This window comes from Prionailurus bengalensis, chromosome A1, assembly GCF_016509475.1.
Source record: "Prionailurus bengalensis isolate Pbe53 chromosome A1, Fcat_Pben_1.1_paternal_pri, whole genome shotgun sequence".
In the NCBI taxonomy this organism is placed as follows: domain Eukaryota; kingdom Metazoa; phylum Chordata; class Mammalia; order Carnivora; family Felidae; genus Prionailurus; species Prionailurus bengalensis.
The window spans coordinates 121,971,348-121,989,355 of NC_057343.1; the positions used below are offsets into that span (position 1 = coordinate 121,971,348).

At 44.2% G+C, this 18,008-nt stretch overlaps 1 protein-coding gene across 10 annotated transcripts in view; it reads left to right on the plus strand.

Moving 5' to 3' along the window:
* Positions 1 to 2,986: 2,986 nt before the first annotated feature.
* The window catches only part of SH3RF2 (SH3 domain containing ring finger 2), a 126,477-nt gene continuing 111,455 nt past the window's right edge, over positions 2,987 to 18,008 (plus strand). For 6 of the 10 annotated variants that reach the window (XM_043590101.1, XM_043590121.1, XM_043590140.1 and 3 more), the window contains exons 1-2: positions 2,999 to 3,194; positions 4,236 to 4,725. In XM_043590101.1, coding sequence (XP_043446036.1) covers positions 4,348 to 4,725 — 378 coding nt within the window. In that variant the 5' untranslated portion in view covers positions 2,999 to 3,194; positions 4,236 to 4,347. Of the gene's footprint in view, positions 3,195 to 4,235; positions 4,726 to 18,008 lie in introns of all 10 variants that reach the window. The other 4 variants (XM_043590111.1, XM_043590129.1, XM_043590184.1 and 1 more) reach the window with 2 other exon arrangements.

The window sequence follows — 18,008 nt, forward strand, 5'->3', positions numbered from 1 at the left end:
CAGGGTTGCAGTATGATCAGATTGGCTTTCTTTCTTTCTTTCTTTCTTTCTTTCTTTCTTTCTTTCTTTCTTTCTTTCTTTCACATAAATGGACATATACTTGTAAATATAAGCAGCAAGAAAACTCCTGAACATATCACACAGGTATTTTAAAAGTACAGCCTGTACTCATTATGTAACAGTATAAATATAAAAAGGAGTGTTGATGGGATGGGAGCAGTGGAGGTGGTGGCCTGAGCCTGGAGTCTGGGAAGGCAGGCATCATTCACCTGTTTATTTTGAGGAACTACTTGTTCATCTTATTTGACGCCAAGGTAGTATTTGGGTAAGCCAGGATGAAATCCCCATTTAAAAGTCTCCCCTTTCTTCAAAAGCTTCTAAAGTTTCTACCGAGATAACCCCATCCGTGGGTGGTATAGGGGACCACCTACAGGGTTTGATGTGAGAGGTGCTAAAAGACCACTCCTGCTCAGTGTAAACTTTGTCTGTCCTTCACTAGTGCCTGACATTCTCCCATCACGTTGCTATTCTGCTGAATCATCAACTGCCAGATAAGCTAACGCAGAACAGCCTACTGGATCTATCCCGCCTTCCTGGGATGGAACTGGGTTTTTGAGTTTTGTCAGGGCTGGGAGGGTTTGAAGTTACTTGAGACCACTGACTATGTAGTCACATAGAGGAGCCATGAGACTGGACAGGTTATATCATTTTGGCTTAGGGTGGATCTGAGATCAGCTGATATGTACAGTCTGGACATATGTATAGATGTGTATGGATTTAAACAGTAAAGATGTATCAGTATACTTGCGGCATGCACATAACTTTATAGGCCCTGGGATTGGGCCAACCTGAGTTCAGATCGTAAACTCTGCAATCTTGGCAAAGTTACAGCACCTATCTTATTGGGTGGTTGGGAGGATTTAATGAGCAATCTGTTTGAAGTCTTAGCGCTGGTCCATGGCATATAGCAAGTGCTTCATAAAAGTTACTGTTACGATTATATGTAGGTTTATGCAAGTTATGTGTGTACATGTGCTTGTAGGTGCAGGTACGGACATCTAAGGGAGGTGGAGTGTTTAAGAACAAGAGAGGGAAGGAGGGAAAATGTTGCCCACCCCTGCAGCAGGAGTTCTGGCACTGGAGCAGACCTTTCTAGAGGGTGAGGCCACTGTGGGGCAGCTCACAGAGCAGAGGGCCCAGCTTTACCAAGTGGGAAAAAGAGCAAGGAACAAGGGTGTCAGACTACAAGGGGCTTCCTGATGAGCACAGAACCTATAAAAGTGGAAATTATTGAAGGAGACAGGCAACAGAATGGGATTTGATGTCACTGAAGCCCAAAAAAACCTTCATAAAAGAGAGATGAAAAAAGACTCGAAAATGGTCTCTGAAATTGACACGTACTCAAATCTGGTGTCTGTGCTCAGAAGACATGTGACTTTGTCTGCTCCATCCTAAAGCCCCTCCTGTTTTGAGCTTCCATGCGTCTTTGCCTTTTCAGAAATAACATGGAAGAACTTTGTAAAACATGTAATCCATCACCATCCGTTCTCAGGCCTCTTGGTCCTCTCTTAAGATTTTCCCATGGAGTTGTGGCTAAGTGCTTTCCGCATAGTAAAGAACTGTCATCTTTAAGTTGAGAGAGAAGATATAGTTTAAAAAAAAAACAAACACCAGTTTCTTCTCTCAGCTCTACCTAACTTACTGGGCAACTTCAAGGAATCTCTTGATCTCTGTGGGCATAGCTGTCTCACCTGCAAAAGCAGTTGATTGGTCAGTTTGGGTCATTATCTTTTGACTTCCTGCCATCTCAGATGAGGTTTAGCTCCCTTCAACCATCTCTCCTCCCCTTAAAGCTGTATCACCATATGACATGGTAGTAAAAAGCACAGAACACCTGTCTCTTGCTGGCTGTGACTCCTGGAATGAGTTATTTAACCTCTCTGTGTCTCAGTTTCCTCTTTTGCAAATGAGGGTAAAGAAGAGTATAGTGAATTACCAGGTTGCTAAAAGGATTAAATGAGTTAATACAGGTAAAGGTAGAACAGTGCTTAGTGAAGATAAGGGCTACTATGGTGTTCAGTAATATTATTATTATTATTATGTACTTTATTGAATACCTCTGTGACTTTATTATTGGTAAATCAAGAAACGAAAATATAAGTATTATGTGGTGCTGCGAAAAGATTCCAATAGGCACTGGCAGGGAGAGAGTCTGGAACCATTGCTTTTCCTTTTTCAAAGCCTTTCTGTGCATTGATTTTTCAAAGAGGTGTATGTGCTACCATAATACGATTTTTTAAAAAAACTTATTTAAAGAGGGGCGCCTGGGTGGTGCAGTCGGTTAAGCGTCCGACTTCAGCCAGGTCACGATCTCGCAGTCCGTGAGTTCGAGCCCCGCGTCGGGCTCTGGGCTGATGGCTCAGAGCCTGGAGCCTGTTTCCGATTCTGTGTCTCCCTCTCTCTCTGCCCCTCCCCCGTTCATGCTCTGTCTCTCTCTGTCCCAAAATAAATAAACGTTGAAAAAAATTAAAAAAAAAATTTATTTAAAGAGATTGAGCAAAAAGACCACTGAAGTCCGTCTCAAATCCACACATTCAAGTACTGACTCTGGTTTTTAAGGAGCAGTACTTTTTAGGTGACTGGGTTATCTTTGTTATAGCTGCCTGCCATTAATATGTCTGACCTTTTCAGCAAATCCTTATAAAGGTTTAAAATAAACACAATCACCCTGGCATGTTTATACCTGAGCTGTGTTTCAACTTCTTGGATAAGAGAGACAATGAGAAAAGTGAAAATATAAACTGTAAATACTTAGCCTTGGGGGCTGGCTTATATTTTGTCCCCTGCAATCTTTTCCCAGAAATCAACTCAGTTACATGAAGGATCAGTCAGCAGAGTGAAGTCAGAAATTGCTGCTAGCTGCCAGGCGGTGAAAGGGTTAACAAAGGCTGAGTAAGGCGATCCTTGAAATGAGTAAGACTCAGAGTTGTTAAAGTTTTCAAAGCGTGGCAGCCGCTCTTGGGGGAAAGGAAGCCAGTTGGAGGAAGCCTGGCCAAGCAGAGGATCAGAGGATTGTGCTGAGCTGCACACAGCTGGGGTTACAAGCTCAAGGTTAGTGGCCTCCCTCACGTCTCCCCAGAGCTGACATCTTTGGAGAGTTGTCTCAGGAGGGCACGGCGCCATCACTCATCCCCGTAAGTCATGTCTGCTTCCCTTATTGGCGGGGCCACCCACCCTCCGGCCAAACCTCCTGGGCATTGTGCTCACCCAAAATTTGGCACTTGTGAGGGACAGGTGACCTCTTCCGGGGAGACTTATCTCAACTGGAGACTTCTTTTCAGATATTTAAAAGGAAATTGTTACTGGAGTAAGGATGTTTTCAGACCACACACGCACACCTGTATACACTGCTCTGTCTGGATGTTTGCAGGTTGTGACCACAATCCAGAATTCCTATCTGCTTCTGGTGGAACTGAGAACAATTGTCCAAGAAACTAAACAGGCTGTGTGACGTCGTCTTGTGGGTGGAATATCGTCTCTGAGGCTAGAATAATCAGGGAAGAAAGAAGGGAGGGAGGGAGGGAGAAAAAAAGAAAGAAAGGGAAGGAGGGAGTGAGAGAAGGAGAAAAAAAGAAAAAAAGCTTCCAAGCACCCTGGCCTGTACTTAAGGCAAACAATTTGAAAATGCGTTTCTAGTAAGAGTTTTTCTTGTGCAGTGCTAGAACAAAATAATGGGGGAAAGTGCACTGTGAAGGAAATAATTCTACATCTGCAGGAGGTTCAGATAAACTTATCTACACAACTTGTCTGCATGTGCTGCAGATAACAGATAAAAGTAGGGGAAGAAGGAGGAATAGATAGCTTCACAGAAATTGTGTTCCATGGGGGTCTTGCTGTGGGAACTGAAATTGACTGTCTGCGGCGGGGGCTTGGGGGGACCCCCTTCGAGGCCGAGAGGGCTCTTCTGCAGGCCCGTTTTGTCTCTGCTCTTGTTTGCACGCCGAGAGGCAATGAGTAAGTAGTCGGTCACCATGCTGAATGCTCCCTCAGATCCTTCAGCAGGCAGGAGTTGAGCCTTATACCTGCTAGCACTGAATCAGAATGAGTCATTTGAAACTTGGGTGCTGGAACAAAGTGCTTGCAAACTGCCTTATGAGACACTGCCTCCATGTAGGTGGGATATACCTCTCTGAGCAGTCACATTTTTTTCCTCTCTTCCTTCCTCATTCAAACAGGCAGGAATTCTGAAGCTCCCGTTAGGATAGACCTGGATCTGCCCCCTCGGCTCAGCTCACCCTACCATGCGGACTTTGCCCCTCCAGATCAAGAGTGGAGTGTTAAAATAAAATGGATGATTTGACGTTACTTGATCTTCTGGAGTGTCCCGTGTGCTTTGAAAAGCTCGATGTCACGGCCAAAGTCCTCCCTTGCCAGCACACCTTCTGCAAACCATGTCTCCAGAGGATTTTCAAGGCCCACAAGGAGCTGAGGTGCCCGGAATGCAGGACCCTGGTGTTTTGCAGCATCGAGGCACTGCCAGCCAACCTGCTGCTCGTGCGTCTTCTAGACGGTGTGCGCTCGGGGCAGAGCTTGGGGAGAGGGGGCTCCTTCCGCAGGCCTGGTGTGCTGACCGCGCAGGACGGCAGGAGAGGCAAGAGTAACCCCAGAGCTCTACAGTCCAGCTCTTTCCGGCTGGTGCCTAATATCAGAATCCACATGGATGGGGTAAGAGAGATCTTATTTGTTCATTTCGTGTCCATTTGGAAGTTGGGTCTGTGTATACCAGCAGTTAGGGAACATCTTCCTTTCTTTAGTTACATTTCAAAGAGGTCTGCCAGTGATTCCCCAGAGGTAAGTTTCTGTGGGCAGTGGCCATTTTACAGAAACTCGGTGGAATCCTGAGCCTATCTAATCCATCCAGGAATTCTTAGAATTGTTAAAAGTCTCCCAGGTTGTCTCCCTTGTCTAGAAGGTAACAGTACAAAGAAAGCCTTTGTGATTATTCTTCATCTTTCACTTCTGCTGTTTGAGGCCAAACCAGAGGATGGGGAAAAGAGAGAAAAAAAATCCAGCTGCTTTTTGCTTTTGAGATCTTGGAGGAATTTGCAAATGTCAGGTTTTGTTTCAATTTTACCCAACTCCCATCTTCCCACCCCAAGTCCTAAAGCGCTATTATGACAGTGCTCATTCATGATCCGTTCAAAGCTATTCTGATACTTGATGCCCAAAGACTGTGCAGGAGGAAAGCGTGTCTGTGGGTGGACTGACTGACAGGAAGGCTGGGATGTGAAGTAGAACCCATGTGTACAGGAGCCCTACAGGTGTCTTCATTTACAAAATGAATCAAACATACATAAAATGCACCTGAAAGGCTGCCATAAAACCAAAGGACCCGGTAGTGGCACGCAGGAGATCACACTAATGCTTTTGGTGTCTGGATAATGCGAATCACTCTGGCCAACCATGCGAATGGATGCTGAGGACTGTGTCTGACCTGGCTGCAAACCTTTTGTGGGAGGCTGTGTTAAGGGCACATCTCGAGAGGATGATGCAGTCCTTGTGAGTCCAGCGAGATTTTATGCACTGTCACCCCACGAGTCAGCATGTCACAGTAGACATGGGAAGCTGTGACCTGGGTCGCTGGCATACTTAGAAAGTCAAGGCTGCATTCTGTGAAGTTCTTACCTAAAGCTAACTTCTTTAAAGCTGACAGCAGAGTCTCTCAACTCCATTGTGAAGAGTAACAGTGGGTGGGAGGGTCTTCTGCACATTCCTTTCCGCACAGCAGAATAGGCTTATGATGTGCATTCAGGACACTTTTCTAAACTATTCCTTCCAGCGGCTCACCCCTCTTTCCGGTCACTGCACCTCCAAGTTGCCCATGCAGCAAGGGAAAGTGGAAACAGTCAAAAAGGAGAGTAGGAAGACGTGGGCATTGGTGTGAGTTCTTCACTTCAGACTTTTTATTGCCATTGTGCTTGTATGTATGACCACATTCCAGAAAAGGGCTTGGCGCCCTCCTTTCAGGCTTCCCATTAGCCCAAGGTCTAGTCATCAATCAGAATCCACATGCCTGGAGAAGGCAAGGTGGGGGTAGGGCAGCAAACTTATCTCAAGTGTCTTGTTTGTAGAGAGTAGGGCTCTATCTGGGTTCAGCAAATCCCCCTGTGAATTCCTAAGACCCAGCAGCCTGTTTCCTCCCCCACCCAGCAAAGTCTGACTTGCCTCCTGGTGGAGTATCATCACTCACTAAGAAAGCATTGCCAGACCGGCAGGAGGCAAGTCTCTATCATCTTCATATATTTTCATTCATGTTTTCATCTTTTTCGATGTGGCTATGTTGCTAAGAAAAGGTGCAGCGAATGTATCCCCAGCTACCAAGTTTTTGAACATAGAAGATTCCCAGGCCCCTCCTAGCATAGGGAGCTGTGGGATTAAGAGCTGATAATATGTAAGAGACAGCTGGTAAGATACTGCATGTCCCTGGAACTTTCACAAGGACTTGTAACATCAGACGAAGGTGCCAGTGACGGGGTTGTGCCCATCATCCAAGCTGCACCGGAGCAAGTCCTGTCGTGAGGCTGAAACACAGAAGAAGGCTGTTGAAGGCTACTGCTTTCAGGCGGGCCCTGGGTTGGTAAAGATGTTTCTGTAACAGAGCGGTGTTGGCAGCCTCCCTCAGCCACCCCCATTCCCTTCATTTTCCAAGCCATCCTTACTTGAAGTGGCTCATCTCCTCCCTTTTGCCTCTCTCACCGGGACTATGAACAAACCCGTTCCTGGATGTAAATATGGCTGTCATTCTGCATCCTGTCTCTGCTTCCACGAATGTAGCTATCTTTCCCGTAAGGGCAAAAGCAGGCATGCACCCCTCAGTTCAGAGAATTGAGGATTGTCTGGGACGCTGCACTGCCCTGAGAGTCAGAGGAGGCACTCGTATCCTCGGTCTAATCCTTACCAAGTTACTTACCCTCCCTGCCTCCTCAGTTTACCCAATTTAGTCAACAGCTAATAATACTTGCTACCCACCTTCCTCTGGGATGGTGTGAAAATTATCTTTGCAACATACTCTTATTGCTTTAGAAAACATATGCTGTGTGAATGCAAAGCATCATCATTATCATTAATTTAAACCTGCTGTATGACTTCGGACAAGCCACTTAAGTTTGCTGGGTCTCAATTTAAAATTCTATAAAATAGGAAAATGTATTGTAAAAACAGAGAGCCATTGTGCGGCTTAACTAATTAGTGTTTACCTAGCACTTTGGGATCCTCAGATGAAAGGCATTTGGAAGATCATTATCATAGTAAACATTATTATTGACTGTTTATTGTGCCCTGTCGTGCATGAGGAATTCTACAAAATGCAGAAGGAGTGATAGCCCTTGCAGGAGAGTGTAATAGGTATTATTATTGAACTTGAGTGTGTGATGAGTGCAGCCCAGGATAATACTAAGTATAAAGTACTGCCCTAAGAGGGCATAAATAACCTGTTGTCCCAGGGTACCATTTTGTAAAACACCTCTTCCAGAGAACCCAATGTTAACCTGGCCCTCTGAAAGAGTTCATTTAACCTCCTGCCTGTGAGTTTGTTAAGCCCAAAGACTGTTGTGCTCACCTAGGCTCATCTAATAAACGGGCTCATCGAGAATTTTTTGTTGGCTCAAAGAGGCCGGGTGCTCCCTGTGCCAGCCAGCATGCCAGGGTGGAGCCAACAGTCACACCTCATGGTGCCAGCCCAAGAGAGAAAAAATAGTCCATTGTGCCTACCTGCCTGAAACCCTCCCAAGCCTACTGGGTAAAAAGAAAGCTTGGGAAATGGCTGTAGATTTCTACAGCGTGCAATTATTTCAAACCAACAGGTGAGATCGAAAGACTTTTGGACGGCCCCTGGCTGTGCAAATCCCACAGGTTCTTACTCCTTCCCTTACAGCAGTCAAGCCAAAGGATCTTGGCAAGTCTTCCAGAAGATTACAGGCTTCTGAATAATTGATCTCTCCTCCTCGCTGTGTTAATTTTTAGAAATATTTCTGAATTAAGACAGGCAGTAAAGCAGCGAAGCTTGCGAACTTAGGTTTGAAAAATAGAAGAATTCAAATCCTGCTTGTGCTGCTCAGTTGTTGTATACTGTGGGTGAGTCACTTAAACTTGAGGGCCTCCAAGTCCCGATCTGTGAATTGGAGGTAACAGTAGTACCTACTTCAGAGGGGTGTTGCAAGAAAGAAATGAAATGATTCATGCCAATTAGCTCTCAGCACAGGGACTGGCTCATACTAAGTGCTCAGTAAATGTTGTTGTTATTGAAGTGACTTAATATTTTTTACTCTAAATGGCACATCCTCTTTCACTGGCTTATTAATGGAGTGTCATCCAAAGATGGCCCTTGGTACCCTGATTTCCAGCCTGTTTGATTTTTCTCCAAATGACCTATGGCTGTGATTCAGATGTGTGATTCTCCCCAACTTATGCTGGCTCGGCAGCACATTTCCAAGACTCTAAAGGAGGCAGGAACTGATTCAAGAAGGTAACTTGCTAGCAAACTTCACTTCCCCAAATAACAAGCTCAAATGAACACATATGCAGGGCAAGAACCTTCCACTTCCCGGCATCTCCAACTTCTTCATTAACTTCTCTCTCTCTTTTTTATTCTCCTGTCTCTTTATCCCCGACACAAATGTTGCTGCCCCAGGTCTTGCAAGGCCGGACTTTCTCCCTTCTTTGTTACACATCATGCCAACCACATACATTTCTGTCTCACTTGCCCCAGCTCAGCGAGAACATACCTGCCACCTCCAGCACACAGACCAGGTGACTGTGTCCTGGAAACTTTTTCAGCTGGTGTGGCAAGCCCCCGAGGGGGGGGAAATCAGGTCAGAAAACACATGAGGGAATTGAGGCTGAGTAGAAACCAGAAGGCATCCAACTCCTTTCCTGGGTCTCAGCTGCTGTGTCCTGTGACACAGACAGTGCTTTCTGCTGAATTTGCAAGGGGAATGAGACTGTCTGAAGCCCCTGAAAACAGCAAGCAGATGCCACCTGGGTCAGCAAGGACCACATGTGACAGGTGGAGGAACACTTAAAGGCAGGAGCTGAGGTTGAGAAGTCAGAAGACCCAGATGGTTCTCCACCTTCACACACATTTTGCAAATCTTTCAAAAACCATATGGCACCAAATTGGCTCTGCCCTCAACCTCTCCCTGTGTACCTCCTTCGGAGTCACAATCCCTTCCCTTTTATTGCTTACCATAATGTTAAGGATATGTCATCAGATGGAACTGGGTTTGTGCTGGGATTCAATTATTTGCCTTAGGCAGGGTCACTTAACCTCTCTTACCCTCAGTTTCCATATTTGTACAGTGGAGATAATAATGGCGTGTATATATCATCAGGCTCTTGTAAGATTAAAATGAGATAATGTATGTAAAAAGCTTAGCACAAATGCCTGGCACATCACAGATGCTAATAAATGTTAGCAACAGAAAATAACAAAACAATAACTGTAAAGGAGACAGTCTGCTGGCATGGGATCTGGGGTTCTTTGCACTCACACTTAAACATGAATGAAGCAAAAGGGAGAGCAAAAGGAAAGGGAGTTTTCAAAAGGACAGAACTACAGTGATGGAAAATAATTCTCAGTGGTTGGCAGAGGTTACGGTGTGAGAGAGGATGTGACTACAAAAGGATAGCACAAGAGAGTTTGGGTGAGGGAACCGTTGTGTACCCAGATAGCAGTGGCAGCTATAGGAGTCTATATATCTGTTAAAATTCATAGGCATATATACCAGGAGAAAAAAAGTCGGTTTTGCTGCCTAATGATGTTTAAAATATTTTTCAAAACAGAAAGGGCGCTAGCTCTTGTAAGCTTCTATTAGTCTCTGCCTGATTTCACCTAGCCCACTCTGATTTCCTTTCATCTCTTTATATATTGGGCTAGTGCTGGTTTTGAGAAGGACTTTGCCATCATTTGAATGATCAGGAAAATTCCTGCCGGTGGGCTTCTCTGTGTTTCAGTGAGCCATTCTATTACCTCTTTCAGGTTTTCTTATCAGTTAAAGCTGTTTGGCTCAAGTGTGGACAAACCCAACAGCTCAGTCCCCACAGGATGGCGCGACCAGAGGGGTGGGGCAGCTCTCCTTATGCAACCTCAATTATCCACCTCACCTAAGGGATTAGCCAATGCCTATTTTTCTGTTGTTTTCCTTTCCTCTTAGGAAAGGTTGCCTGCTCACATGTCCCTTCATAGGATAAAGAGAGATTATGAGCACAGAGAGTGCTTATTCAGCCCTTTTACTCACAAAAGGCATCCTCATCTGTCCCATTCCAGATGTCACTACATAGCTTTAGGCTTACATGGGACCAGCTCAAATACAGCTCTTCTCGATTTCCTTGTCTTCTCTCTCATTAAAAAAAAAAAAAATCATGCATATATATTAGAGACGTCTTTCATAAGGTATATTCTGCAAACTACGAATGGATGTTCCACAGAGCTCCAGGGTCAAACAAACCTAAGCTTAAAACAGAGCCGAACATTGTTTCTTTGCAACAACACTTCTCAGAATTTTTAGCAAGCTAATGAATTGTGAGTCTGTAAGTGGTAAATTATAGTAAGAAATGTTCCCCAGATTTCTGTGGTAGTGGCATGCCCCTCTCCTCCCTTTTATTACTACCTTGGATAATATTGATTGTCCATGCAACAAATTTTGGAAAATGTCTCATATTAATGCAAAGGCAGCTGAGCCCCCAAAGAGAACCCCTATGGCAGTTAGGACTACTAACTCTTTCCAAGAAGAGTTTTAGGCAAGTCCTTGCCATTAGAAGATATTTTAGGAGTGCTATTTAAAACTAACCATCACCACCCTCTATACTGTTTATTTAGCTCCTACTGATGTCCAGCTATAAGTACTATGGGAACACAGCAAAGTCAAGATTCTCACCTTCCCAGTTCTTACTCTCTAGGTGTAAAACCAACTAGTCAGTATACATGTAAATACACTTACGTATACATATACACACATATATATCCCTGATTTAAAGATATTACCCATTAGAAGATACGTTATCATTTTAGTTATCTCTCCTAAGGGAAAAAGGAAACAGTACCATGTTAGATGTTCATTTTAAGATACAGCCAATTTTAGAAATGTTAAGATATGAAAAAAGGAGTGTCTTACTGTCTGATTTCATTTATATAAAATTCTAGAAATGGCAAAACTATCAACTATAGTGATTTGGGGGATAATGCAGATGTTTTATATGATGGTGTATAGGTTTGTCTAAATTCATCAAACTGTACTTAAAAAAGAGTGCATTTTTTTTTCTGTATAAATTATAACCCAGTAAAGTCAATTAAGATACAGAAGTTTTAGACTCAAGAAATGATGGTTTTTGAAAAGGTCAGTGAGGTGGTTCATTCTGAAGGAAATGAAGTTTAGCAAATAAAAAGAATCTTCCTAGGAAAAAAAAATAGTTGTTTTAATCATCAAGAAAAACATGGCCAAGGGGTGAAAAGGCAGCATCTGTTCTGGGCATGTGGGTACTAGGAAAGGCAGGACGGGACAGGGATATCTCAAAAAGAATCAAAGTTGGAGGAGAGAGAGAAGGAAACAGATTGGGAAGAGACCAGGTGAGTGGATCCCTAGCCTCAAACCACCACTGAGAAGACACATGTTGGGGACTCTGTGTACTAGTCTCCCTGCAGCCACACCGGTTCCATGTCATTTCACAGCCTATGGGCTGTATCTGCCTAATGGATTCAGTGCAGCCGGACAATGCTCCAAGGGGACGGCTGAGCTTACTGGCCAAGTGAGGAGCAGCCTCCACTTCATTGACAGAGACAAAGCCATTTTTTTCCCATAGACATGTTTGGGGTACCCGATACCCCTATCAGGTAGGAATGCCAGCCAGCGCGTACAAAGGAAGTGGTAGAACACAGGCAAGGAAAGACAGACAAGCCCATTTGTCATGAGCAGCTTCCTGCAACTTGGGTCTTTGTCAGCCCCAGGGTCAAACAGCTCCAGATCCCCACGCTCAGAGGCCAGGACATTTAACAGACTGCTCCTAAGTGCCTGCTCTGTACCAGGCTCTGTCTTGAAAGCTCACACCATCGAAACCTCATACCGGAGGTGCTCATGGACTCAGACCGCAGGACTCAAATAGCAGCTGAGTTCCCCTCCCATCTCTGTCACTGCTCCAGTCTTTCACGCAAGGGACAAGGAGAACGAGTGACTTGTTTTATGTCTCCATACTGTGCTCAGAGCACCCAGCCTACAGCCTGACCCATATTAGGAACCCCCGGATATTTTGTGGATGAGTGAATAAATAAATAAATACATTCACGTCTATGGTAGAGCTCATGAAATCATGAAATAACTCCTAATGATGCAGAAATGAATTCTTCATGGATCAAGCCATTAGAGAGCTATGTGAGGAATGAGCAGCACGTTATATTAGGCGTAAAGTCATGCAGTGACTGAAACCTTCTAGAGGTGAATCACTTCATGAAATACCTTTTTGGGTGACAGACAGCACTGTCCAGAAAACAGTGTCCAAGTTCAAAACCACTTGGCTCATGAATTGTTAACCCTAAGAACATAGGAAATGCCACTCCATGTATGGCTAAACTTTCGCATCAGTTATCACAAATTTTATGTGCTCCTTTGATCTTGGGAGAAACATTATCTGGAGTTCATTGACACTGAGTCACAGAGATACCAGTGACAGAAAGGTAGAGCCTCTAAAAGACTTTGCCACTGGAGTTATGAGCTGAATTGACCTGGCCCCCAATATGAAGGGAAGGCAGCATTTCAAGTAGGAACATGGCCCTTGTACTTTTCATGCTGCTAAACCTACATCGTGCATATATGAAACATGCATAAGATTTACCATTTCCGTCATTTTAGGTGTGCTACCACTAATATATTGATAATTAATACATTATTGTGCAACCGTTGCCACTGTTGGTCTCCAGAAGTTGTTCATCATTCTTTACTGAAATGTACCAATTAAGTGGTAACTCTACATTGCCCTCAGTACGTATTTATGGGTTTTTTTTTAATGTTTATTTATTTTTGAGACAGAGAGAGATACAGCATGAACGGGGGAGGGGCAGAGAGAGAGGGAAACACAGATCGGAAGCAGGCTCCAGGCTCTGGGCCATCAGCCCAGAGCCCGACGCGGGGCTCGAACTCACGGACCGCGAGATCGTGACCTGAGCTGAAGTCGGACGCTTAACAGGCTAAGCCACCCAGGCACCCCATATGTATTTTTTTTTCAACTTCTTTCTCAGGACACCTGGGTGGCTCAGTCGGTTAAGCATCCGACTCTTGGTTTCGGCTCAGGTTGTGATCTCACAGTTCATGAGATTGAGCCCTGAGTGGGGCTGTGTGCTGACAGCGCAGAGCCTGCTTGGGATTCTCTCTCCCTCTCCTTCTCTCTCTCAAAATAAATAAATAAACTTTAAAAAAAAAAAAAAAACTTCTTTCCAATAAGAGAAATAGGCATTTTAGTATCATTTTTAAAATATGTATTTCAATTTTCTGTTGCTTCTGACCTTAGTCTTCCAATAAAATAAGTAAATAAGACAATGCTGTGATTCAGGACAACGGCTCTCTACTCATGTACTGGCTGTGTGCTTCTGGGCAAATTACTTAGTGACTCCAGGCATCGTTGCTATAAAACAGAAACAGTAAGCTCACCTCACAGGGTTATTGGGAGGATTTAACAAGGTGATATCTATAATGTGCTTAGCCAGGGTCTGGACAAAGAAAGGTTCTAGTAAAGGTTAACTGTCTGCTTGCACTCTCTTTTAAAGTACTACCACACTTCCTGCATTTGGACTGCTTTTTCACCGCATGTAAACACGGAGCTACAGCAATCAGGGCATCACTTGGAGGATAAATCAAGATCCTTCATGTAAAGTTCTCAGCACAGGACATGACACATGGTAAACCCAGTGACAGTGAATATGACGAACTGTTGTTACTATTTCCCATTCGACAGACATGTACAGAACGCTTTTTATCAATATGACTCTTGGCTGGGCTCTAGTGATGAACAGAAATAAATAAGATCTATGATCCTTGTCCTCAAAGAACTTAAGATCTTTTGAGAGAGCCATGCAAAGTAATCATTGTGATGCAGTTAATTAAGGCAGTGAGATGGGTGCAACTGTTGTCTCTATTTTCTCATAAAAGATTTGTGCTCAATACAAGTTCGTGTAAGACAAAAAAAGGGTAGAAAATGGTTACAGATAAAAATTTACAGCATCCTCTCTTTGGTTTGGGGGCAGTTATGGAGGTTGCAGATGGTCTAATCCTAAGTGCCCAAGCATTTACGGAAACCCATGACACTGAGGATTACAACCCTGAGAATAAGTGAGAGGCACATACACTGGGTGGTGAGTTCTGGTGTCACAGTCCTGATGCTGCTGGTTTTGGAAAATGGGCCTGTCAGCCATCATTCACAGACACAGCATAGAAAGCCAAGAGAAGAGGTGGGAGAACGTGGACTATTCACCATTACCCTTCCCCGAGAGGCTAATGGGAAAACTTTAGCCTGGAGATCATGAGAAATAAGGCACATACTCCTGGGGTGCCTGAAACAGATCACCCAAGCTCAGGGCTTCAGCCAAACTACCAGTGTTAGAGAAGGCAAGAATGAAACTCTCTGGCAGTCAGGAAACCTGGCCCATGTGGCCACTGCAGCCCATCCTTAGGTCTCAGTGTAGCTGGCCATAGGTTCCTCCTCAATTCCCCAGAGTCCCCAGTGCTGTCGTCCCCCGGCCTCCACAGCACGCATCAGACTATATGGCGTTTTCCACTCACTTCTCTTTCCTACTGGACCATAAGCCCTACGTGGTTAAGGAGGTATGTTGTCTCCTCTGTAGCTCGCACAGTGCATGAAATACAAACAGCATTCAGTAAGTATTTAATTACTGAATGCATACTGCTTGCCATGTTGCAAGAAACTGCAATTAGATTCAGCAGCTTCATGGCTGAGGAGCTCCTGGTGTCTTCCCCTGAGGCTAGAGGAGAGGGGATATACCAGCCATTTTGTCCCCAGGATCCTCTCTAGCCCCTGTCTCGTTGACAAGGGTGTTTCTTGATGTCAAGCCAGGTGTGTTAGGAATGGCACATAGGTGCTTTCAGAGGTAATTGGGAGGTGAAAAAAGAAGTCCAACCAGAATGGAGCCAGGTAGGAACACCAACGGAAGGATGTGCCACAAACCTCTGAGCAAGTTGCCCTGGTTTTGCAGAATTAAAGATGATATTGGTGCATATAGTATTTTAATTGGTTGCCAAGGCAATGCAGCAGAAACAGTGGGCATGGGGCAGGAATAGAACTCTGCAGAGCTATGTTCAGGAGGGGTGTTTGTGATATTAACAAGCTGCGTGGAGCTGAGAAAGGCAAGGCTGCAATAAATCTTATCTGGGACTTTTGCTTAATAAACAAGAATGGCAGAGAAAAGGAGGGGCAGAGGAGAAATCTTCCCTTGCTGGCTCTCTGGAGAAGCAGGAAAGACAGTCTTCTGGATTTCAAATTTCTCCTTGGACTGGTAAATTCCCATAGATGAGGAAAATCCAAGTAGATTGGTTCCATGCAATTGGTTCCATGGGAGGGGGAATAGGGTGGTTGAAGAATGGAAGGAGATGGCCATGTTCTCTTCCTCTTGAGAGATCCTAAAAGGATCCAGGCTCCAGGAGCCTGCATTTTAACAGAAAGAAGATGTCCCATCCCCTCCTTTGGTATTAGAGAATTTCTGATTAAATATCTTTTTATTTTATTTTTGTTTTCTAAAGATTTTGAAACACTAGGATTTTTTTTCATTATCGTAAAACATGTTCTGGGTTTCCTAACTTGGCCATTCTAGCTGCTATCCCAAAGCCTAGCGAATCCAGCAGACTTCATCGTGTGGAGTGACTGTCCTGATTGCTTGGGCAAGGAGAGATGGACCAGGGAGGAGAGAAGCCAGAGAGGAGGTGGAAATAGATATTAGCACCTTAATAACAACATCCATCACATCATTTACACCATGTGCCAGACACTGTGCGAAATAAACATGGTTTTCCTTGAATCCTCCTAACAACCCATGCAAGTCAGTGGTATTTTCCCTCTTAATAGATGAGGAAACTGTTAGGAAGTGTCAGAAACAGGATATGAACCAGGTCTGCCTGCATCCAAGGACTGGGCTCTTAACCAGATCAGTCCAGGTGACCAAGACTGGTTGCCCAAGTATGGCTGTTCCCTTGGAGCTCCACACAGCTTTGCACTCTCTACCACAGCTGGTTGGTACATGTTGGCACCAAAAGTACCATTCTAATGTTGCTGATAAGCTTTCAGAGCATGATGTAATCTGTGGCCAACCCAGTTCCACGTTAATGATATGCTGTGTCTTAACTGGGTGCTGCTTGGTCAGAAACTTAAGGTTTTAAGTGGTAGATATGAGTTAAAGTGAACAGAGACGGAAATGAGAGGGAGGGAATGGAGTCAGAGAAAAGAGGAGGGTAGAGAAGAGAAAGGCAGAAAAGTTTGCATCTGTGATCTACACTGGAGCAACAAAAACCAACAAGGGAGAAGGAGAAAAGGGAGGAAAGCTGATCAAGGGACCACATGCACAAGGGCAGAATACTTGGAGAGATATGTTATCAGGAGTTAGGACAAGCTCTGATCCAGAACCCGTCTGCTTTGCCTAGAAATGCAAACAGAGTCAGAACAAATATTTATGCTCTGTTCCTTTTGGAAACCTGTCATCTGGATTGGCAAAATGGTCCTAGGTGGGGACAAATAGAGCCTGAAATTCAGGAAAGTCAGCTTCTAATCCTGCCTTAGCTGAAAACCAACCATGTGACATGAAATGTACCTGAGCGCTTAACATGTGAGCAATTACTGTACTTACAAGAAAACTCCCAGATTCTTTAAATCTCAAGATTCTAGCGTCTCAAATTTAAAACTTATCCTTTTTATATTTTACAGATTATACAAACGATACACAAGAATCGGAATTTAAAGAAATAAAATACAAAGGTTTTCAGAAAAATAGGTACCGTTTTTGAGCCTTTACCGTCTTCAAGGGACTGTGCTAAATACTTTACCTGCAAAGGCTTTTAAATCCACAGAGCAACAGATAAGGAAACTGAGGTTCAGAAATACTGAGTAGCTTGCCCACAGTTACTCACATAGATTAAGTGCACGCCCACATTCTTGACCACTCTTGATATTATACTGGTTAATCGTGCACCAACAGTAGCTCTCCCTCTCTTGCGCAAGGAGTATATCTAGAACATACTTCTGTAACTTATTAACGTGGCTTTTATAAGTTTCTCCAAGTCATGTTACCTTTGTAGATGTTGTCACTCTAGAACTACATAGTACCAACCACATGTACAAGGATTGAGTGAGCCCTCTGATTCCTTTAATATTCTAGAATCACATGCCTGAAAGAGATCTTAAAAGTCCTCCGAGCCAACCATTTCTCCTATGCTTCAGTCCTCTCTTGGACTTCCCACATAACCGGTGCATTTAAATCTCCAGTATGGGAGATGGGGCGCCTGGGTGGCGCAGTCGGTTAAGCGTCCGACTTCAGCCAGGTCACGATCTCGCGGTCCGGGAGTTCGAGCCCCGCGTCAGGCTCTGGGCTGATGGCTCAGAGCCTGGAGCCTGTTTCCGATTCTGTGTCTCCCTCTCTCTCTGCCCCTCCCCCGTTCATGCTCTGTCTCTCTCTGTCCCAAAAATAAATAAACGTTGAAAAAAAAATTTTTTTAAATAATAATAATAATAAAAAAAATAAATCTCCAGTATGGGAGAGTTTTCTATGCCTGAACCCACTCTTATTACCCCAGCCTCTAGGCAGCAGTATTAGAAAAGTCTTCCTACAATTGAGCCAACAAGACACAGCTATCCTTTCTTTGTATAGGGAGACCAAAGGTCATTGAAGGCAACTTAGAAGGTGTGCATTTTATTCTTATGTCTTATTTTCTCCAGGCTGAAGTACTTCACTTAGTTCACCTGGT